General features: G+C 43.1%; 1 protein-coding gene across 1 annotated transcript in view; it reads right to left on the reverse strand.

Annotated features, from left to right (window-relative positions):
• Positions 1-16,693: 16,693 nt before the first annotated feature.
• Positions 16,694-24,928, reverse strand: part of RNFT2 (ring finger protein, transmembrane 2) — a 153,991-nt gene continuing 145,756 nt past the window's right edge. Inside the window, exon 10 of the mRNA XM_069754717.1 lies at positions 16,694-16,903. Coding sequence (XP_069610818.1) covers positions 16,769-16,903 — 135 coding nt within the window. The 3' untranslated portion in view covers positions 16,694-16,768. The remainder of the gene's footprint in view (positions 16,904-24,928) is intronic.

Below are 24,928 nucleotides of genomic sequence, written 5' to 3' on the forward strand. Positions count from 1 at the left end.
GCTAAGAAATAAATTTTGTGGTAAAAAAAAATATTTTTTTATTTTCACGGCTCTGCGTTATAAACTGTAGTGAATCACTTGGGGGTTCAAAATTCTCACAACACATCTAGATAAGTTCCTTGGGGGTCTAGTATCCAATATGGAGTCACTTGTGGGGGGTTTCTACTGTTTAGGTACATTAGGGTCTCTGCAAACACAATGTGACGCCTGCAGATCAATCCATCTAAGTCTGCATTCCAAATGGCGCTCCTTCCCTTCCGAGCTCTGCCATGCGCTCAAACGGTGGTTCCCCCCACATATGGGGTATCAGCGTACTCAGGACAAATTGGACAACATCTTTTGGGGTCCAATTTCTTCTCTTACCCTTGGGAAAATAAAAAATATGATTTTTTATTGTTACGGCTCTGCATTATAAACTTCTGTGAATCACTTAATGGGTCAAAGTGCTCACCACACATCTAGATAAGTTCCTTAGGGGGCCTACTTTCCAAAATGGTGTCACTTCTGGAGGGTTTCAATGTTTAGAACATCAGTGGCTCTCCAATTGCAACATGGCGTCCCATCTCAATTCCAGTCAATTTTGTATTGAAAAGTCAAACGGCGCTCCTTTCCTTCCGAGCTCTGCCATGCGCCCAAACAGTGGTTTACCCCCACATATGGGGTATCGGCGTACTCAGGACAGATTGTACAACAACTTTTGTGGTCCATTTTCTCCTGTTAGTCCTGGGTAAAATAAAACAAATTGGAGCTGAAATAAATTTTTTGTGAAAAAACTTAAATGTTCATTTTTATTTAAACATTCCAAAAATACCTGTGAAACACCTGAAGGGGTAATAAACTTTTTAAATGTGGTTTTGAGCACCTTGAGGGGTGCAGTTTTTAGAATGGTGCCACACTTAGTTATTTTCTATCATATAGACCCCTCAAAATGATTTCAAATGAGATGTGGTCCCTAAAAAAAAAATGGTGTTGCAAAAATGAGAAATTGCTGGTCAAATTTTAACCCTTATAACTCCCTAACAAAAAAGAATTTTCGTTCCAAAATTGGGCTGATGTAAAGTAGACATATGGGAAATGTTACTTATTAAGTGTTTTGTGTGACATATCTCTGTGATTTAATGGCATAAAAATTCAAAGTTGGAAAAATTTGAAATTTTTCCAAATTTTTGCCAAATTTTACCACTATCATTAAGTACAATATGTCACGAGAAAACAGTGTCAGAATCACCGGGATCCATTGAAGCGTTCCAGAGTTATAACCTCAGGGACAGTGGTCGGAATTGTAAAAATTGTCCCGGTCATTAACGTGCAAACCACCCTTGGGGGTAAAGGAATTAATAGGCTCCTTGGGAGACGAGAAGCTGCCATAGCCCAATCTTATCTGCTGCAAAGAGGTGATGATCAGATTTGCCTCTATATAGCACAGTTAAGGTACCTTCACACTAAGCGACGCTGCAGCGATACCGACAACGATGTCGATCGCTGCAGCGTCGCTGTTTGGTCGCTGGAGAGCTGTCACACAGACCGCTCTCCAGCGACCAACGATGCCGGTAACCAGGGTAAACATCGGGTTACTAAGCGCAGGGCCGCGATTAGTAACCCGATATTTACCATGCTTACCATCGTAAAAGTAAAAAAAACAAACACTACATACTTACCTTCCGCTGTCTGTCCCCGGTGCTCTGCTTTCCTGCACTGACTGTGAGCACAGCGGCCGGAAAGCACAGCGGTGACGTCACCGCTCTGCTTTCCGGCTGGCCGACGCTGACACAGGATGCAGGAGGAGTGCAGAGAAGCAGAGCGCCGGGGACAGACAGCAGAAGGTAAGTATGTAGTGTTTGTTTTTTTTACTTTTACGATGGCAACCAGGGTAAACATCGGGTTACTAAGCGCGGCCTTGCGCTTAGTAACCCGATGTTTACCCTGGTTACCAGTGAAGACATCACTGAATCGTCGTCACACACGCCGATTCAGCGATGTCTGCAGGGAGTCCAGCGACGAAATAAAGTTCTAGACCAACGACATCACAGCAGGATACTGATCGCTGCTGCGTGTCAAACACAACGATATCGCTAGCCAGGACGCTGCAACGTCACGGATCGCTAGCGATATCGTTGTGAAGTTGTTTAGTGTGAAGGTACCTTTACTCACATGCTATGAGCGCTGACCACTGAGTGGCGATCACAGCAAACCGGCACTGACAACCACAGAGGTCTCCGGGAGACTTCCGATAGTCATGCCAACACACCGGTGACCCGTGATCACTTGATACGGGTCACCGGTGGGCATATATCCGGCGCTATTGCCGGAAGCGCTTGTTAAAATGAGTTTGACAGCGGCATTTAACGGGTTAATAGCCAAGGGTAGATCACGATTCCACCCGCAGCTATTGCGGGCACATGCCAGCTGTTCAAAACAGCTGACATGTACCGGGAAAGATGTGGGATCACCGCCAGAGCCCACATCAAAGGGAGGGAGTCTATGTAGAAATGAATTGTCACTAGTCACAGAAGCTGCATAAGTAAACAGACATTTTCTTTTTCTGAGCCTGTCGCTTCCATAGTAATACATCTGTGTCAGCCTATCTTAGTAACCTAGGATAAGACACTGGACCCAATAATGGAGAATTCCCAGCCATTCATTACAATGAATGGCTGTCTGAGGCACATGCTGCATATAATTTTGAAATAAAACAAAATTGTATTAGTGGGTCAGTAGTAAAGACTATTGCTTTGCAGCTCTGGGTTCCTGGGTTCAAATCCCACTAAGGACAACATCTGGAAGGAGTTTGTTCTACATGTCTTTGCATGTCCCCCCCCCCCCCCCTTAAAGCCTTATTGATAGGGAATTTAGATTGTGAGCTCCAATGGGGATGTCTATATAATGTTGTGTAATATGATGGTGCTATTTAACCCCTTAACGACCGATACGCCGTTTAACAGCAGCAGTTAAGGGTACTTATGCCTCAGCACTGCTTTTTAACGGCGCTGATAAATAAGTGTATAGAACCCCCCCAGAATTGAAATTTCTCCAGGGTCTCAGCTTTTTTACCTACCCCAGTGTTGCGATTGTAGTTATTAATGATATAACAGCGACCCCCCAAAAAGTCAGATTTTCCATTTAATTTTTCTCTCTTCTGATGTGATCGCAGATCAGGGAGAGAAATAGGGCCCCCGATCCCCCCACGGAGTCCCTGCATCCCCCCGTGAAGTCCCCCAGCATCTTCTTCCAAGAGAAAATGGTGGGCTCATGCGCAGTGCGCCTGCCGAGATCTGCAGGCCGGCACCCTGAAACAACATTTTGATCAGTGATAGACCCTATCACAGTGATCAAAATAAAAAAAAATAGTAAAACAAAACCCCCTTTATCACCCCCTTAGTTAGGTAAGAACAAAATAAAAAAATATATATATATTTATTTCCATTTTTCCATTAGGGTTAGAGTTGGGCTAAAGTGAGTTGGGCTAAAGTTAGGGTTAGAGGTGGGCTAGGTTTAGGGTTGGGTTAAAGTTAGGGTTGTGGTTGTGATTAAGGTTAGGGTTGGGATTAGGGGTATGATAGGGTTAGGGTTATAGTTAGGGATGTGATTAGGGGTGTGTTGGAGTTAGAATTGGGTGGTTCCCCTGTTTAGGTACATCAGGGGGTCTCCAAACGCGACATGGCGCCACCATTGATTCCACCCAATTTTGCGTTCAAAAAGTCAAATAGTGCCCCCTCCCTTCTGAGCCCTGCAATTCACCTATTCACCCAAATAGTGGCTTTTCCCCACATATGGGGTATCGGCGTACTCAGGAGAAATTGCAAAACAAATTTTGTCGTCCATTTTCTCCTGATACCCTGGTGAAAATAAAAAAAATGGTTCCAAAGTAAATTTTTTGTGAAAAAAAAGTAAAATGTTCATTTTTTCCTTCCATGTTTCTTTAATTCTCGTGAAGCACCTGAAAGGTTAATAAACTTCTTATGTGGTTTTGCACACCTTGAGGGGTGCAGTTTTTAGAATGGTGTTATTTTTGGGTATTTTCTCAAACTCCCAAACTCATTTCAAATGTGAGATGGTCCCTAAAAAAATGGTTTTGTAAATTTTGTTGGAAAAATGAGAAGTCGCTGGTCAACTTTGAATCCTTATAACGTCCTAACAAAAAATTGTACTGATGTAAAGTAGACATGTGGGAAATGTTATTTATTAACTATTTCGTATAATCACTCTGTAATGTAACCACTTTATCCCATATGATGTTCTATCCCGTCGAGGTGACCTGGGACTTAATTCCCAGTGACGGGATAGTCTGTCATATGCGATCGGCCGCGCTCACGGGGGGCACTATGTGCTAGGAGCGGGCATGCAGATTAACCCTCAGCACACTGCGATCAAACATGATCGCAGTGTTCCGGCGGCATAGGGAAGCATCGCGCAGGGAGGGGGCTCCCTGCATCGTTCCCTGAAACCCTCGGAGCAACGCAATCATATCTCTTACCTCCTCCTCCCTGCAGGGCCCGGATCCAATATGGCCGCAGGGCTGCTTACGGGTCCTGCAGGGAGGTGGCTTGCATGCGCCTGCTCAGAGCAGGTGTTTGCAAGCATCCCTGCAGTGCCTGTCAGATCGCTGATCTAACAGAGTGCTATGCAAAGTGTCAGTTCAGCGATCTGACCCTATATCATGATTTCCCCTCCTGGGGCAATGTTATAAAGTAAAAAAAAAAAATATTCACATGTGTAAAAAAAAAAAAAAAAAAAAAAAAATCCAAAAAAAAATAATATATATATATGTTGTTCCCATAAATACATCTAAAAAACCCCAAAACAATAAAAGTACACATATTTAGTATCGCCGCGTCCGTAACGACCTGACCTATAAAACTGTTCCACTAGTTAACCCCTTCAGTGATCACCGTAAACCCCCCCCAAAAACGAGGCAAGAAAACGCTTTATTATCATAACGCCAAACAAAAAGTGGAATAACACGAGATCAAAAACACAGATATAAATAACCATGGTACTGCTGAAAACGTCACCTTGTCAAGCAAAAAACGAACCGCCATACAGCATCATCAGCCAAAAAATAAAAAGTTATAGTCCTCAGAATAAAGCGATGCAAAAATAATTATTTTTTCTATAAAATAGTTTTTATCGTATAAAAGTGCCAAAACATAAAAAAATTATATAAATGAGGTATCGCTGTAATCGTACTATCCCGAAGAATAAAACTGCTTTATCAATTTTACCAAACGTGGAACGGTATAAATGCCCCCCAAAAAGAAATTCATGAATAGCTGGTTTTTGGTCATTCTGCCTCACAAAAATCAAAATAAAAAGCGATCAAAAAATGTCACATGCCCGAAAATGGTACCAATAAAAACGTCACCTTGTCCCTTCAAAAAACAAGACCTCACATGACTTCTGTGGACCAAAACATGAAAAAAATATAGCTCTCAAATGTGGAGAAGCACAAACTATTTTTTGCAATAAAAAGCGTCTTTTAGTGTGTGACAGCTGCCAATCATAAAAATCCGCTAAAAAACCCGCTATAAAGAGTAAATTAAACCCCCATTCATGACCCCCTTAGTTAGGGAAAAATAATAAAATAAAAAAAGTCTTCATTTCCATTTTCCCATTAGGGTTAGGGTTGGGGCTAGGGTTAGGGTTGGGGTTAGCACTACAGTTAGGGTTGGGGCAAAAGTTAGGGTTTAGATTACATTTACGGTTGGGATTAGGGTTACGAGTGTGTCAGGGTTAGGGGTGTGTTGGAGTTAGGGGTGTGGCTAAGGTTGGGATTAGGGGTCTGTTGGGGTTAGGGGTGTGTTGGGGTTACGGGTGTGTTGGGGTTATGGGTGTGGTTAGGGTAGGGATTAGGGGTCTGTTGGGGTTAGGGGTGTGTTGGGGCTAGTGGTGTGGTTGGGGTTAGGGGCATGTTTGAGTTAGGGGTGTGGTTAGGGTTATTGGTAGAGCTGGGATTAGCGGTGTGTTTGGGTTAAGGTTTCAGTTAGAATTTGGGGCTTCCACTGTTTAGGCACATCAAGGGCTCTCCAAACGCGACATGGCGTTCGATCTCAATTCCAGCCAATTCGGCACTGAAAAAAGTAAAACAGTGCTTCCTCCCTTCCGAGCTCTTCCGTGCACCCAAACAGGGGTTTACCCTAACATATGGGGTATCAGTGTACTCAGGACAAATTGGACAACAACTTTAGGGGTCCAATTTCTCCTGTTACCTTTGGGAAAATAGAAAACTGGGGGCTATTTAAACTCTAGTAAAACACTTGGGGGTTCAAAGCTCTCACAACTAGTGTTGAGCATTCCGATACCGCAAGTATCGGCCGATACTTGCGGTATTGGAATTCCGATACCGAGATCCGATACTTTTGTGGTATCGGGTATCGGATCAATAGGGATGTGTAAAATAAAGAATTAAAATAAAAAATATTGATATGCTCACCTCTCCGGCGGCCCCTGGACATCACGCTGGTAACCGGCCGGCTTCTTTGTTTAAAATGAGTGCCTTCAGGACCTGCGAATGACGTCACGGCCTCTGATTGGTCGCGTGCCGCCCATGTGACTGGCACGCGACCAATCAGAAGCCGCGACGTCATTCTCATTCACAAAACTCCTAATTCTAGGAATTAAGGACCTGCGAATGACGTCACGGCTTCTGATTGGTCGCGTGCCGGTCACATGGGCGGCACGCGACCAATCAGAAGCCGCGACGTCATTCGCAGGTCCTGAAGGCGCTCATTTTAAACAAAGAAGCCAGCCGGTTACCAGCGTGATGTCCAGGGGCCGCCGGAGAGGTGAGCATATCAATATTTTTTATTTTAATTCTTTATTTTACACATCCCTATGGATCCCAGGGCCTGAAGGAGAGTTTCCTCTCCTTCAGACCCTGGGAACCATGAGAATACCTTCCGATACTTGATGTCCCATTGACTTGTATTGGTATCGGATATCGGTATCGGCGATATCCGATATTTTTCGGGTATCGGCCGATACTATCCGATACCGATACTTTCAAGTATCGGACGGTATCGCTCAACACTACTCACAACACATCTAGATAAGTTCCTTAGGGGGTCTACTTTCCAAAATGGTGTCACTTGTGGGGGGTTTCAATGTTTAGGCACATCAGGGGCTCTCCAAACGCAACATGGCATCCAATCTCAATTCCAGTCAATTTTGCATTGATAAGTCAAACGGCGCTCCTTCCCTTCCGAGCTCTGCCATGAGTCCAAACATTGGTTTACCCCCAAATATGGGGTATCAGCGTACTCAGGACAAATTGTACAACAACTTTTAGGGTCCAATTTCTTCTCTTACCCTTGGGAAAATAAAAATTTGGGGGTGAAAAGATCATTTTTGTGAAAAAATATTTTTTATTTTTACGGCTCTGCATTATAAACTTCTGTGAAGCACTTGGTGGGTGAAAGTGCTCACTACACATCTAGATAAGTTCCTTAGGGGTCTACTTTCCAAAATGGAGTCACTTGTGGGGGGTTTCAATGTTTAGGCACATCAGGGGCTCTCCAAATGCAAAATGGCGTCCCATTTCAATTCCAGTCAATTTTGCATTGAAAAGTCAAATGGTGCTCCTTCCCTTCCAAGCTCTGCCATGCGCCCTAACAGTAGTTTACCCCCACATATGGGGCATCGGCAAACTCAGGACAAATTGTACAACTTTTGGGGTCCATTTTCTCCTGCTACCCTTGGTAAAATAAAACATATTGGAGCTGAAGTAAATTTTTTGTAAAAAAAAGGTAAATGTTCGTTATTATTATTATACATTTTTATAGCGACATTTATTCCATGGCGCTTTACATGTGAACAGGGCACATATAGACAAGTACAATAAACAGGAGTAAAACAAGGCACAAGTACAGGAGGAGAGAGGACCCTGCCCGCGAGGGCTCACAGTCTACAGGTTTTCTTTTTAAACATTCCAAAAATTCCTATGAAACACCTGAAGTTAATAAACTTCTTGAATGTGGTTTTGAGCACCTTGAGGGGTGCAGTTTTTAGAATGGTGTCACAATTGGTTATTTTCTATCATATAGACCCCTCAAAATGACTTCAAATGAGATGTGGTCCCTAAAAAAAATGGTGTTGTAAAAATGAGAAATTGCTGGCCAACTTTTAACCCTTATAACTCCCTAACAAGAGAAAAGTTTGTTTCCAAAATTATGCTGATGTAAAGTAGACATGTGGGAAATGTTACTTGTTAAGTATTTTGTGCAACATATCGCTGTGATTTAAGGGCATAAAAAGTTGGAAAATTGCGAAATGTTCAAAATTTTTGCCAAATTTCCTTTTTTTTACAAATAAAAGCAGGTAATATCGAAGAAATTTTACCACTATCATGAAGTACAATATGTCACGAGAAAAACAATGTCAGAATCATCAGGATCCGTTGAAGCGTTCCAGAGTTACAACCTCATAAAGGGACAGTGGTCAGAATTGTAAAAATTGGCCCGGTCATTAACGTGCAAACCACCCTTGGGGGTTAAGGGGTTAAGCGTACAAAAATAAAGTTTGAAAATTGCTAAATTTTCTAAATTTTTGCCAAATTCCTGTTTTTTTCATAAATAAACGCAAGTTATATTGAAGACATTTTACCACTAACATGAAGTTCAATGTGTCACGAAAAAATTATCTCAGAATCAGTGGGATACGTTGAAGCGTTCCAGGGCTGTAACCTCGTAAAGTGACAGTTGTCAGAATTGTAAAAATTGGCTTGGTCATTAAGTACCAAATTGGCTTTGTCACTAAGGGGTTAAGTGAATGCACAGTTAACACAATTGGTGCTGACCCACAGAATAAATCTGCATGGTGGCTACAAAGTGTATACAATCGATGCTGGATTTAAGACCTGTCCTTATATAACATGCTGTTTTGTAAATACCTAAAACATTCTAATAAATATAAGAAAATAACGTCTAAAACAATTGGTACATTAACCCCTTAACGACGGCCGATACGCCTTTTAACGGCGGCAGTTAAAGGTACTTAAACCACAGCTTTAATAGCACTGTGTCAAAAGTGTAAAGCGTCTCCCAGAGTCGGATTATCTCTGGGGTCTCAGCTGTCGGGGGTAGCCGAGACTCCAGAGAACATGATTCGGGTCGGTTTTTACTGACCCCGGGGGTTGCGATCACCGTTATTATTATATAACAGCAAAAAAAAGTGTGATTAGCCATTTAATTTCTCTGTCTTCTCATGTGATCGCACAACAGAGGACAGAGAAATAGGCTCTCTGATCGCCCCCCACCCCGACAGTTACCATTGTCTCCCGGTGTCCCTGGGTCCTCTTGCTTCCCCCATGGCTGCTGGCATCTTCTTCCGGTAAGAAAATGGCGGGCACATTCACAGTGTGCCCGCCGGGATTTGCCAGCCGGCACCCGGCAACAATAGGAAGATTTTTCCTATTGGTTCATTTTGGTCACTGTGATAGACCCCTATCACAGTGATCAAAATAAAAAAAAAAGTAAATAAACTTCCCTTTATCATCCCCTTAGTTAGGGTAAAATCATAAAATAAAATATATTTATTTCCATTTTCCCATTAGGGTTAGAGTTGGGCTAAAGTTAGGGTTAGGTTTGGGGCTAAAGTTGGGTTAGTGTTGGAGCTAAAGTTAGGGTTAGTTGGGATTAGGGTTTGGATTAAGGTTAGGGTTGAGATTAGGGATAGGGTTGGGATTAGGTTTGTGGTTAGGGTTGGGATTAGGGTTGTGGTTAGGGTTGGGATTAGGGTTGTGGTTAGGGTTGGGACTAGGGTTAGGGGTGTCTTGGGGTTAGGGTTATGATTAGGGTTATGGTTGGGATTAGAGTTAGGGGTGCGTTGGGTTTAAGGATGGGATTAGGATTAGTGGTGTGATGGGGTTAGGGTTGGAGTTAGAATTGGGGGGGTTTCCAATCTTTAGGCACATCAAGGGCTCTCAAACATGACATGGCGCCACCATTGATCCCAGCCAATTTTTCGTTCAAAAAGTCAACTGGTGCTCCCTCCCTTCTGAGCTTTGCCCTGTACCCAAACAGTAGTTTACCCCCACATATGGGGCATCAGCATACTCAGGACAAATTGGGCAAAAAATTTCTCTTGTTACCCTTGGGAAAAAAATTGGGGCTAAAAAAAATCATTTTTGTCGAAAAAAATGATTTTTTATTTTCACGGCTCAGCATTATAAACTTCTGTGAAGCACTTGGGCGTTCTAAGTGCTCACGACACATCTAGATAAGCTCCTTGGGGGGTCTAGTTTCCAAAATGTGGTCACTTGTAAGGGGTTTCTACTGTTTAGGCACATCAAAGGCTCTGCAAATGCAACATGATGCCCGCAGACTATTCCATCAAAGTCTGCATTCCAAAACATCACTACTTCCCTTCCGAGCCCCATGTGCGCAAACAGTAGTTTTCTCCTACATATGGGGGTATCCGCATACTCAGGACAAAATGGACAACAGCTTTTGGGGTCCAATTTCTCCTGTTACCCTCGGAAAACTAAAAAATTGCGGGCTAAAAAATCATTATTGTGGAAAAAAATGATTTTTTATTTTTACAGCTTTGCTTTATAAACTTTAGTGAAACACATGGAGGTTTAAACCAACACACAACACATCTAGATAAGTTCTTTGGGGGGGTCTAGTTTCCAAAATGGTGTCACTTGCGGGGTTTCCACTGTTTAGGCACATCAGGGGCGCTCCAAACGCGACATGGCGTCCGATCTCAATTCCAGCCAATTCTGCATTGAAAAAGTCAAACGGTGCTCCTTCCCTTCCGAGCTCTGCCATGCGCCCAAACAGTGGTTTACCCCCACATATGGGGTATCGGTGTACTTAGGACAATTTGCACAACAACTTTGGGAGTCTAATTTCTCCTGTTACCCTTGTGAAAATAGAAATTTGGGAGAGAAAAAATAATTTTTGTGGAAAAAATAATTTTTTTTATATTTATGGCTCTACGTTATAAACTTTTGCAAAGCACTCGGGGGTTTAGAGTGCTCACCACACATCTAGATAAGTTCCTTATGGGTTCTAGTTTCCAAAATTATTTAAATTGTGTGGAGTTTCCACTGTTTAAGCACATCAGGGGCTCTCCAAACGCGACATGGCGTCCCATTTCAATTCCAGCCAATTCTGCATTGAAAAAGTCAAACGGTGCTCCTTCCCTTCCAAGCTCTGCCGTGCACCCAAACAGTGGTTTACACCCACATATCAGGTGTCTGCATACTCAGGACAAATTGGACAACAAATTTTGCAGTCCAATTTCTCCTGTTACCCTTGGGAAAATACAAATTTGGGGGCTAAAAAATCATTTTCATTTTTATTTTCAGGGCTCTGCATTATAAACTTTAGTGAAACACTTGGGGGTTAAAATTCTCACAACACATCTAAATAAGTTCCTGGGGGTGGGGTGGGGATTGTGAAGTTTCCAAAATAAGGTCACTTTTTTTTTACTGTTTAGGCACATCAGGCTCTCTGCAAACGGAACATGACGCCCGCAGACCATTCCATCAAAGTCTGCATTCCAAAATGTCACTACTTCCCTTCCGAGCCCCGACATGTGTCCAAACAGTAGTTTTCTCCCACATATGGGGTATCAGCGTTCTCAGAATAAATTGGACAACAACTTTTGGGGTCCAATGTTGCCTGTTACCCTTGGAAAAATACAAAATTGGGGGCTAAAAAATCATTTTTGTGTCAAATAGTGCCCCCTCCCTTCTGAGCCCTGCCATTCACCCAAATAGTGGCTTTTCCCCACATATGGGTTATCGCCATATTCAGGAGAAATTGCACAACAAATTTTATGGTTCAGTTTCTCTTTTTACACTTGTGAAAATAAAAAAAATGGTTCTGCAGTAAAATGTTTGTAAAAAAAAAAGTTAAATGTTAATATTTTACTTCCACATTGCTTCAGTTCCTGTGAAGCACGTAAAGGGTTAATAAACTTCTTGAATGTGGTTTTGAGCACATTGAGAGGTGCAGTTTTTAGAATGATGTCACCTTTGGGCATTTCCTGCTATATAGACCCCTCAAAGTGACTTCAAATGTGAGATGGTCCCTAAAACAAATGGTTTTGTAAATTTTCTTGTAAAAATGAGAAATCGATGGTCAACTTTTAACCCTTATAACTTCCTAACAAAAAAAAATTTGTTTCCAAAATTGTGGTGATGTAAAGAAGACGTGTGGAAAATGTTATTTATTAAGTATTTTGTGTGACACCTCTCTCTGTTTAAGGGCATACAAATTTAAAGTTTTAAAATTGCAAAATTTTTAATTTTTTTGCCATGTTTTCGTTTTTTTTTTTCAGAAATAAACACAAGTTATGACCTCATAAAGTGACAGTGGTCAGAATTGTAAAAATTGGCCTGGTCATTAAGCTGCAAACTGGCCCTGTCACTATAAGGGGTTAATTAATCAAACAGCCAACTGAAGTGTGAAAAGAAAGTCAGAACCCCACAGAGGCCTGTATGAAAGCGCAATTTTCCCCCAACATCTTCAGTTGATACATTGCAAATGTTGTCAAAAAACAGTGGCTTTGAGACCTCTCTGTTATCCTTATATGTTTCTGTCATCCTGTTGTCAGACAAAATATGTGGTTAACTGCCCATGGTTGTACTCCCAGTATTTGCTGCTACAGTACAGTTTCTATACGGAGCATATTATCACATTTTTAACAATACATTGAACTGTCAGCTGTATGCTTGTTATCTTTCACTACTTAAGTGTTTGAGAGTCTTTTAATTTATCATCTTTTATAGGTGTTTTATGGAAACCTTTTGGCGTCCAATTTTTCTTTTTGATCAATTTTCTTCTTTTGCTCATGAGTTTTACGACATTCAGTTGTGATTATCAATTTATGGAAAGAAGTTTTCTTAGGAAAAGTCATCAATAATATTTAATTGGTGCTACTTACCTCCAAAGATCAAATGGATGATTTATTGTATACCTAGACACATAATATTAAAGTGATATTGTTGTATACCTAGACACATAATATTAAAGTGATATTGCAGCTCCGATTGCTTCCGCTTTGTGAGGTATGAAGGACCAGTGATATCATGCATGCGAGTGCCAGATATTAAGTTATCTTGATCCAGGGAAGTGGTGTCTATACCTGCACTACTGATGAAGATTCCAGCATGTCGCGAAGATTCAGGCTCTAGAGAAATTTGAATTTTTTTTATGTTTTTCTTCCACTGTCTTAAATTACATGTACAAAAGTCATTAGCTTTAGTAGAAAATAGAAAGATAATTTTGTAAAGATATTTTCTGATAGTTTTCAAAATACTCAAAATACATACTTAAATGGTATGTCATTTGTACATTTAAAAGGTTGACAATGAAAGTCACAAGGCCAGCTTGAGAAAAAAAACACGTGGCGTGAAGTCAAGCTCTTCTCAACAGCCGTCGGTAGATAAATCAAAAAGTCCAAACATTGACCACTCAAGTACAGGTGCTTCTCACAAAATTAGAATATCATCAAAAAGTTAATTTTTCAGTTCTTCAATACAAAAAGTGAAATTCATATATTATATAGAGTAATTGCAAACAGAGTGATCTATTTCAAGTGTTTATTTCTGTTAATTTTGATGATTATGGCTTACAGCCAATGAAAACCCAAAAGTCATTATCTCTGTAAATTAGAAAACTTTCTAACACCAGTTTGAAACATGATTTTAAAATCTGAAATGTTAGCCTACTGAAATGTATGTTCAGTAAATGCACTCAATACTTGGTCGGGGCTCCTTTTGCATCAATTATTGCATCGTTGCGGCTTGGCATGGAGGCGATCAGCCTGTGGCACTGCTGAGGCGTTATGGAAGCCCAGGTTGCTTTGATAACAGCCTTCAGCTCGTCTGCATTGTTGGGTTTGGTGTCTCTCATCTTCCTCTTGGTTAAGGTCAGGCGAGTTTGCTGGCCAATAAAGCACAGTGATTCTATTGTTTTTAAACCAGGTATTGGTACTTTTGGCAGTGTGGACAGGTGCCAGGTCCTGCTGGAGAATTGAATTTCCATCTCCAAAAAGCTTGTAGGCAGAGGGAAGCATAAAATGCTCTAACATTTCCTGGTAGATGGTTGCGCTGACTTTGGTCTTGATAAAACACAGTGGACCTACACCAGCAGATGACATGGCTCCCCAAACCATCACTGATTGTGGAATCTTCACACTAGACCTCAAGCAGCTTAGATTGTGTGCCTCTCCACTCTTCCTCCAGACTCTACTTTGATTTGATCACCTAAGAAATAGCACTATAAAGTACGAGACATAAATATAGAGCAGCCTGACAGTGCAAATGTCTCGTACTTTATAGTGCTATTTCTTAGGTGCATGTCTCCATGTATATTCATTTACACTTTGTAATAGAGGTATTACTTTTTACCTGTATACTATTGAGGCGTATGTATGTATTATTTATAATCAGCCTACTGCAGTCACTGTTATACTGTTTTTGTGAGGTTGGTCCATATGTGGGTCCCACTGTGTTTCTTTCCCGCACCAGTGGTTACTGTCCCAGTAGTTGTATGTTTTTATGTGTTTTTCAATAAAGATTATATTCTCTGTTTATTATCTGGTCTTTCTGTGAAGACGTTTTTTCGGTTTTGGTGATATATTTTCCTTCATGACCCTGTTTAGGGATATTATTTGGTGTTTCTTCTATTTCTGTCTGCTGTTACCTACAAGCAGCGTCAGTTATAGTTCATGTCTCTGGCTTGAGCAGCTGACCCTGTTATACCCTGATTTGTCCTCTGCCCATTTACCAAGGTCCCGTCCCTGTGTCCCCGTGACTTCGCTCATTGTAGTACTCGCTCTCTGTTTTGTAACCCCTTGGTATTTGATCGGCTTGTCCTCTGACCTGTTTGACTGTCTTGCATCTCTGGTTTTCCTGCTCCCGATCGTCACTGACTTCTTTGGCTTGTTTCTGACCACGTATATTGCTGTGACTTCTGGTACTTCGTTCACTCTCTGTTGCTGACCCAGCTATGTTTGACTACTGTTTCACCACCTAGTGGCTCCTGCCTGCTGCTCTGTGATTTCACTGTGAGTGTACCTGTTTTCCTTCACCCGCACCCCCTGGTGGAGATTGTGTGCTACTGCACTGCAGAAGGCATTACACTGGGGCTTTCAACATGTTTTAATGTGTATTGAATACATTTTGGATTTTATTGAAGTAGCTGGAACACTCAAGTTTTCAAAGCCAAATTACCCTTTAAAAACGTTGTGAAAGTGTAGATGCTTTTTAAAAGTGCCATTCAGACATTTCAGAAGTTTTGATCAGTTGGGTCCACTGTGTCTCCTCCATAGTTAGAGAGGGACTCAGACTTTATACTGAGCCCGACTACAGTTCTTTTTAAGAAAAAACTAAAAGACACGTGATGGGTAAAAAAACCTGACAAGAAGAGATTCCCAACAAGTGAAAGATAAAATAATATATTTTTATTGATGCACAATATTAAAACAATTTAAAAAGCCAGAGGATATGACCTCCAAAAAGGGAGGGGCAGTTACTGTTGATAATGGGGAGGTAAAGACAAGGAAAGCAAGGAGGGGAGGGGGGTTGTAAAATAAAGCTGTATGTTTCTACCAGGCCAGCAAGGGTGCTGATTGATTGCCATGCAGTCGTTTATGGGGCTCTGCAGAATATGCAAATACAGTTACTTATCACCACAGAAACACCTATCAATAAGGTATGTATACAATCCCTTCCCTCGGTAGATCATACCAAGCTGTGTGAGCATAGAATCTGTTCTCATTTACCTCCACAAAGATGGTAGTAAAGTCAGGATGGCGTGCTGTATTCCCCTCACACCTGAAGGGCACTGTTTCACTATTGCTTCTTCTGGGTATTTGCGCCTTCTGCAGAGCCCCATAAAGGACTGCATGGCATGTAATCAGCACGCTTACTCACCTGGTATAAACAGACAGCTTTATTTTACAACCCCCAACCCATCCTTGCTATACTTGTATTTACCTGCCCATTATCAACAGATTATTTCTTGGCTTGCAGTAGCTTCCCCTCCCTTTTTGGAGGCCATTTCCCGTCTTTTTAAATGGTTTTAATAATGTGCATCAATAAAAATATATGGTTTTATCTTTCAATTGTTGGGAATCTCTTCTTGTCAGGTGTAGTTACCCATCACCTGTCTTAAGTTTTTCCGATGAATTTTTGAAGTGCGTAACGCTTATTTTGTGCTCTGGACTTAAGATTAGTTCTTAGGAAGGGCAGTGTCATATAGAGCACTTCTACCTCTCTGTATTAGCAATTTGTGAAAGTCTCAGTCTCCGGGTATATCGAAGTGTCTTTAAAGTCATACGCTCGTACATTTTAGCTTCTTATATATTTTTGAGAGCCTGGATTTTGACAGTGATCATTTTCCTTAATTTACTCAGTTGTTTTCTTTAATTTGGGATTGTTTTAGTCTCAGATTGCATGGATCTTATTCATGCTCAATTTTGTTAGCAGGAAAATAGTTTAAGAGTAAAAAGATGTGTATGTGACAGGACAAAACACACAGATGTCATTCTTAAACAGGAAATGTATATATAAAGATTCTCTTAAGATTTTCAAGATTTGAATCCTTTCCTAATCATTGAACACTAGAATCTTCTTGAGCATGATTTACACATGGCACCTCTATGTTTTTCATTGGAATAGAAATAGAGGTGTGTATAGAACCCCAAGAGGCACCGGAGAATAGATTTAGAATCACATAAGTTGCATTCAAGGTGTTTTAATGATGCTATTTGATCAACACTGGTAGTGAGAAGTAACTTGCTCCATTCTTCTATGTCAGTACACCTGGAAGTGAGCAGATGTGGAGCCGTCTTTCCACAAGCGCAGAGTTTCCACAGCTACAGAACGGCAGAGGGGACAAGTTCGCTCTCTGTCAAACCAAAGACACAAGCACTCTTCACAAAACACGTGCTGAAAGGTAGGAAGCGGGAAAACAAAACCCGAAATGTCAAGTATAGACAAAAAAATAATTAGGGAAAAGAAACACAAAGATTAAAGGGAACCTGTCACCCCGAAAATCGCGGGTGAGGTAAGCCCACCGGCATCAGGGGCTTATCTACAGCATTCTGTAATGCTGTAGATAAGCCCCCGATGTTACCTGAAAGAGGAGAAAAAGACGTTAGATTATACTTACCCAGGGGCAGTCCCGCTGCTGGTCCGGTCGGTTGGGCGTCTCTGGTCCGCTGCGGCGCCTCCCATCTTCTTTCCATGACGTCCTCTTCTGATCTTCAGCCACGGCTCCGGCGCAGGTGTACTTTTTCTGCCCTGTTGAGGGCAGAGCAAAGTACTGCAGTGCGCAGGCGCCGGGCCTCTCTGACCTTTCCGGCGCCTGCGCACTGCAGTACTTTGTTGTGCCCTCAACAGGGCAGACAAAGTACGCCTGCGCCGGAGACGTGGCTGGAGATCAGAAGAGGACGTCATGGAAAGAAGATGGGAGGCGCCGCAGCGGACCAGAGACGCCCAACCGACCGGACCAGCAGCGGGACTGCCCCTGGGTAAGTATAATCTAACGTCTTTTTCTCCTCTTTCAGGTAACATCGGGGGCTTATCTACAGCATTACAGAATGCTGTAGATAAGCCGCTGATGCCGGTGGGCTTACCTCACCCGCGATTTTCTGGGTGACAGGTTCCCTTTAAACATAAATGATTCATAGTGTATACTGCATTTAGGACCTACTGCATGATATCATACTTTACTAAGTCTTTATAAACATAAAATTACTTTATCAACGCAGAGAATTATAGTTATAACATCTATATATATAATTATCTAAGGGTCTGTTTGTAACTGAAATCCCGCGTTGCTGATTGGTCACGCCCGGCTGGCCTCGACCAATCAGCGTTCATAAATAAACTACACACTGTTGTGAATTCTGTGGCAGAGCTCCCTCCTGTGGTCACAAGTGGTACTTCGGCTGATTCTCTCTGTGAGCTTCCGTTGGTGGAGGAAAGTGGTACTGCGGCTTCTGAGTTTCCTTCCTCAGGTGATGTAGTGAAGTCGTTAGGTGCTGCTCTATTTGACTCCACCTAGTGCTTTGGTCTTGGCCTCCAGTCAATGTTCTAGTATTGGACCTGTTTCCTTCTGGATCGTTCCTGTGGCCTGCTGCTCTGCATAGCTAAGTTTTGCTTTGCTATTTTGTTTTCTGTTTTTTTCTGTCCAGCTTGTCTATTTGTTTTTTCCTGCTTGCTGGAAGCTCTGGAACGCAGAGGGTGTACCTCCGTGCCGTTAGTTCGGTACGGAGGGTCTTTTTGCCCCCTTTGCGTGGTTTTTGTAGGGTTTTGTGTTGACCGCAAAGTTACCTTTCCTATCCTCGCTCTGTTCAGAAAGTCGGGCCTCACTTTGCTAAATCTATTTCATCTCTACGTTTGTCTTTTCATCTTAACTCACAGTCATTATATGTGGGGGCTGCCTTTTCCTTTGGGGTATTTCTCTGAGGCAAGGTAGGCTTATTTTCTATCTTCAGGCTAGCTAGTTTCTCAGGCTGTGCCGAGTTGCATAGGGAGCGTTAGGCGCAATCCACGGCTGCCTCTAGTGTGGTTGGAGAGGATTAGGGATTGCGGTCAGCAGAGTTCCCACGTCTCAGAGCTCGTTCTATGTTTTCGGGTTATTGTCAGGTCACTGTATGTGCTCTGACCTCTATGTCCATTGTGGTACTGAATTACCTTATCATAACAGTACTGGAGGCCCAAAGTACTAATGATTCTCAATAGAGGGAAAAAAGAAGTTCTGAGACCATTTTTTTTTCTCTGCACTGTGTTTTGCCTTTTTTTTCCGCTAGACATTTGGGTGGTTCAGGACACAGGTGTAGCGATGGACATTAAAGGTCTGTCTTCATGTGTGGATCAGCTCACGGCAAGAGTACAAAATATTCAAGACTTTGTGGTTCAGAATTCTATGTTAGAACCGAGAATTCCTATTCCTGATTTGTTTTTTGGAAATAGAACTAAATTTCTGAGTTTCAAAAATAATTGTAAACTATTTCTAGCTTTGAAACCTCGCTCCTCTGGTGACCCAGTTCAACAAGTTAGGATCATTATTTCTATTTTACGTGGCGACCCTCAGGACTGGGCATTTTCTCTTGCGTCAGGAGATCCTGCATTAAGTAATATCGATGCGTTTTTCCTGGCTCTCGGATTGCTGTACGATGAACCTAATTCAGTGGATCAGGCAGAGAAAAATTTGCTGGCTCTGTGTCAGGGTCAGGATGAGATAGAGGTATATTGTCAGAAATTTAGAAAGTGGTCTGTACTCACTCAATGGAATGAAGGTGCGCTCGCAGCTATTTTCAGAAAGGGTCTCTCTGAAGCCCTTAAAGATGTCATGGTGGGATTTCCTATGCCTGCTGGTCTGAATGAGTCTATGTCTTTGGCCATTCAGATCGGTCGACGCTTGCGTGAGCGTAAATCTGTGCACCATTTGGCGGTATTACCTGGGCTTAAACCTGAGCCTATGCAGTGCGATAGGACTTTGACCAGAGTTGAACGGCAAGAACACAGACGTCTGAATGGGCTGTGTTTCTACTGTGGTGATTCTACTCATGCTATCTCTGATTGTCCTAAGCGCACTAAGCGGTTCGCTAGGTCTGCCACCATTGGTACGGTACAGTCAAAATTTCTTCTGTCCGTTACCTTGATCTGCTCTTTGTCATCGTATTCTGTCATGGCATTTGTGGATTCAGGCGCTGCCCTGAATTTGATGGACTTGGAGTATGCTAGGCGTTGTGGGTTTTTCTTGGAGCCCTTGCAGTGTCCTATTCCATTGAGAGGAATTGATGCTACGCCTTTGGCCAAGAATAAGCCTCAGTACTGGACCCAGCTGACCATGTGCATGGCTCCTGCACATCAGGAGGTTATTCGCTTTCTGGTGTTGCATAATCTGCATGATGTGGTCGTGTTGGGGTTGCCATGGCTACAAGTCCATAATCCAGTATTAGATTGGAAATCCATATCTGTGTCCAGCTGGGGTTGTCAGGGGGTACATGGTGATGTCCCATTTCTGACTATTTCGTCATCCACCCCTTCTGAGGTTCCAGAGTTCTTGTCTGATTACCGGGATGTATTTGATGAGCCCAAGTCCGATACCCTACCTCCGCATAGGGATTGTGATTGTGCTATCGATTTGATTCCTGGTAGTAAATTCCCAAAAGGTCGACTGTTTAATTTATCTGTGCCTGAGCACGCCGCTATGCGGAGTTATGTGAAGGAGTCCTTGGAGAAGGGGCATATTCGCCCGTCATCGTCGCCATTAGGAGCAGGGTTCTTTTTTGTAGCCAAGAAGGATGGTTCGCTGAGACCTTGTATAGATTACCGCCTTCTAAATAAGATCACGGTTAAATTTCAGTACCTCTTGCCGTTGTTATCTGATTTGTTTGCTCGGATTAAGGGGGCTAGCTGGTTCACCAAGATAGATCTTTGTGGTGCGTATAATCTTGTGCGTATTAAGCGAGGCGATGAATGGAAAACTGCATTTAATACGCCCGAGGGCCATTTTGAGTATCTAGTAATGCCATTCGGACTTGCCAATGCTCCATCAGTGTTTCAGTCCTTTATGCATGACATCTTCCGAGAGTACCTGGATAAATTCCTGATTGTGTACTTGGATGACATTTTGATCTTCTCGGATGATTGGGAGTCTCATGTGAAGCAGGTCAGAACGGTGTTTCAGGTCCTGCGTGCTAATTCTTTGTTTGTGAAGGGATAAAAGTGTCTCTTTGGTGTTCAGAAGGTTTCATTTTTGGGGTTAATCTTTTCCCCTTCTACTATCGAGATGGACCCTGTTAAGGTCCAAACCATCCATGATTGGACTCAGCCGACAGCTCTGAAAAGTCTGCAAAAGTTCCTGGGCTTTGCAAATTTTTATCGTCGCTTCATCTGCAATTTTTCTAGTATTGCTAAACCATTGACCGATTTGACCAAGAATGGTGCTGATGTGGTCAATTGGTCTTCTGCTGCTGTGGAAGCTTTTCAAGAGTTGAAGCGTCGTTTCTCTTCTGCCCCTGTGTTGTGTCAACCAGATGTTTCGCTTCCATTCCAGGTCGAGGTTGATGCTTCTGAGATTGGAGCAGGGGCTGTTTTGTCGCAGAGAAGTTCTGATTGCTCGGTGATGAAACCATGCGCCTTCTTTTCCAGGAAGTTTTCGCCTGCTGAGCGAAATTATGATGTGGGCAATCGAGAGTTGCTGGCCATGAAGTGGGCATTCGAGGAGTGGCGTCATTGGCTTGAAGGAGCTAAGCATCGCGTGGTGGTCTTGACTGATCATAAGAACTTGACTTATCTTGAGTCTGCCAAGCGGTTGAATCCTAGACAGGCTCGTTGGTCGCTGTTTTTTGCCCGTTTTGACTTTGTGATTTCGTACCTTCCGGGCTCTAAGAATGTGAAGGCGGATGCTCTGTCTAGGAGTTTTGTGCCCGACTCTCCGGGTTTATCTGAGCCGGCGGGTATCCTCAAAGAGGGAGTAATTGTGTCTGCCATCTCCCCTGATTTGCGGTGGGTGCTGCAAAAATTTCAGGCTAATAAACCTGATCGTTGCCCAGCGGAGAAACTGTTTGTCCCTGATAGGTGGACGAATAAAGTTATCTCTGAGGTTCATTGTTCGGTGTTGGCTGGTCATCCTGGAATCTTTGGTACCAGAGAGTTAATGGCTAGATCCTTTTGGTGGCCATCTCTGTCGCGGGATGTGTGTTCTTTTGTGCAGTCCTGTGGGATTTGTGCTCGGGCTAAGCCCTGCTGTTCTCGTGCCAGTGGGTTGCTTTTGCCCTTGCCGGTCCCGAAGAGGCCTTGGACACATATCTCTATGGATTTTATTTCAGATCTTCCCGTCTCTCAAAAGATGTCAGTCATTTGGGTGGTCTGTGATCGCTTCTCTAAGATGGTCCATTTGGTACCCTTGTCTAAATTACCTTCCTCCTCTGATTTGGTGCCATTGTTCTTCCAGCATGTGGTTCGTTTACATGGCATTCCAGAGAATATCGTTTCTGACAGAGGTTCCCAGTTTGTTTCAAGGTTTTGGCGAGCCTTTTGTGGTAGGATGGGCATTGACTTGTCTTTTTCCTCGGCTTTCCATCCTCAGACTAATGGCCAGACCGAACGAACCAATCAGACCTTGGAAACATATCTGAGATGCTTTGTTTCTGCTGATCAGGATGACTGGGTGTCCTTTTTGCCTTTGGCTGAGTTCGCCCTTAATAATCGGGCCAGCTCGGCTACCTTGGTTTCGCCGTTTTTCTGCAACTCTGGGTTCCATCCTCGTTTCTCTTCAGGGCAGGTTGAGTCTTCGGACTGTCCTGGTGTGGATACTGTGGTGGACAGGTTGCAGCAGATTTGGACTCATGTAGTGGACAATTTGACCTTGTCCCAGGAGAAGGCTCAACGTTTCGCTAATCGCAGACGCTGTGTGGGTCCCCGACTTCGTGTTGGGGATTTGGTTTGGTTATCTTCTCGTCATATTCCTATGAAGGTTTCCTCTCCTAAGTTTAAACCTCGTTTCATTGGTCCGTATAGGATTTCTGAGGTTCTTAATCCTGTATCTTTTCGTCTGACCCTTCCAGATTCTTTTTCCATACATAACGTATTCCATAGGTCATTGTTGCGGAGATACGTGGCACCTATGGTTCCATCTGTTGATCCTCCTGCCCCGGTTTTGGTGGAGGGGGAGTTGGAGTATATTGTGGAGAAGATTTTGGATTCTCGTGTTTCAAGACGGAAACTCCAGTATTTGGTTAAGTGGAAGGGTTATGCTCAGGAAGATAATTCCTGGGTCTTTGCCTCTGATGTCCATGCTCCCGATCTTGTTCGTGCCTTTCATATGGCTCATCCTGGTCGTCCTGGGGGCTCTGGTGAGGGTTCGGTGACCCCTCCTCAAGGGGGGGGGGGGTACTGTTGTGAATTCTGTGGCAGAGCTCCCTCCTGTGGTCACAAGTGGTACTTCGGCTGATTCTCCCTGTGAGCTTCCGTTGGTGGAGGAAAGTGGTACTGCGTCTTCTGAGTTTCCTTCCTCAGGTGATGTAGTGAAGTCGTTAGGTGCTGCTCTATTTGACTCCACCTAGTGCTTTGGTCCTGGCCTCCAGTCAATGTTCTAGTATTGGACCTGTTTCCTCCTGGATCGTTCCTGTGGCCTGCTGCTCTGCATAGCTAAGTTCTGCTTTGCTATTTTGTTTGCTGTTTTTTTCTGTCCAGCTTGTCTATTTGTTTTTTCCTGCTTGCTGGAAGCCCTGGGACGCAGAGGGTGTACCTCCGTGCCGTTAGTTCGGTACGGAGGGTCTTTTTGCCCCCTTTGCGTGGTTTTTGTAGGGTTTTGTGTTGACCGCAAAGTTACCTTTCCTATCCTCGCTCTGTTCAGAAAGTCGGGCCTCACTTTGCTAAATCTATTTCATCTCTACGTTTGTCTTTTCATCTTAACTCACAGTCATTATATGTGGGGGCTGCCTTTTCCTTTGGGGTATTTCTCTGAGGCAAGGTAGGCTTATTTTCTATCTTCAGGCTAGCTAGTTTCTCAGGCTGTGCCAAGTTGCATAGGGAGCGTTAGGCGCAATCCACGGCTGCCTCTAGTGTGGTTGGAGAGGATTAGGGATTGCGGTCAGCAGAGTTCCCACGTCTCAGAGCTCGTTCTATGTTTTTGGGTTATTGTCAGGTCACTGTATGTGCTCTGACCTCTATGTCCATTGTGGTACTGAATTACCTTATCATAACAACATACATATACTAGAATGAGAATAACATGGAGGACAGTCTGTGAGGGAGAGAATTACATGGAGTTCAGTCTGTGAGGGAGAGAAAAACATGGAGGACAGCCTGTGAGGGAGAAAATAACATGGAGGTCAGGCTGTGAGGGAGAGAATTACATGGAGGACAGTGTATAAGGGAGAGAATAACATGGAGAACAGTCTGTGAGGGAGAGAATAACATGGAGGACAGTCTGTGAGGGCGAGAATAACATGGAGGACAGTCTGTGAAGGTGAGAATAACGTAGAGGACAGTCTGTGAGGGAGAGAACAACATGGAGGACAGTCTGTGAGGGCAAGAAGAACATGGAGGACAGTGTGTGAGGGATAGAATAATAAGGAGGACAATGTGAGGGAGAGAATAACATGGATACTGAATACACGATGCGTTAGAATCGGGACACCATCTAGTATAGTTATAAAGAGCTACAGAAGGTGAAGTAAAAGCTGCCAGACTGGACAGCAGGCATGGAGAAGCATGACAAATTTTGACTAAAGTGAGCGATCTAATAGGAAAGGCAACCTGCAGTGTTGGGTGTTTCTGATCACTGTAGGGTATAGGTGTTGGAATGTCAAATTATATAACATGTGGCCAAATAAAAATAGCTTGTCCCAGGCCACACATCAAAGGCAGAAATCAATCAATGATTTGCCATTTTAACTAACAGAATCATTGTACAGAAAGATGAACTATCATAGACCAACTGTGAATGACAAGATGTTTAGAAAATGACCGTTGTGAAATGACTAGTGCATGACCACCTTAAAGAAGTACAGCTGAATTTTATTCCCTATTTATGGAGAATGTAACCTAAAATCAGACTAACCGGCAGACACAGGAGTTTATGTGTGGACTGGAAGTCTTTTTCTCAGTGTAAGTGTCAAGAATCCACCACTCGCAGTGTCCTTGGGACGCTATGAATGACAGGTCTGCCACCCTATGGGATCGAGGGAGCATTGTGAGTGACAGCTCTACTGCCGAATCTGAGCCAGCGGTGTTAATATTATGATCGACATCTCAGCTGTCCCGTCTGGCTGGGTCTGTGGGATTTCCTGCAGGTGTCATCCATTCTGGGTGAATACAGGGCTATTTATTCATTTGTAAGACCTTTGCCAATTGTAGCTTTGATCAGGTGGCGTGTGTTTGCTCTGTACCCTTAGTTGGGTTCTGATCTCCATTGCCAACCTGGGATTTGCCTTTTTGACCATCTGTCTG

This window comes from Ranitomeya imitator, chromosome 1 (assembly GCF_032444005.1).
Source record: "Ranitomeya imitator isolate aRanImi1 chromosome 1, aRanImi1.pri, whole genome shotgun sequence".
NCBI classification, from domain to species: domain Eukaryota; kingdom Metazoa; phylum Chordata; class Amphibia; order Anura; family Dendrobatidae; genus Ranitomeya; species Ranitomeya imitator.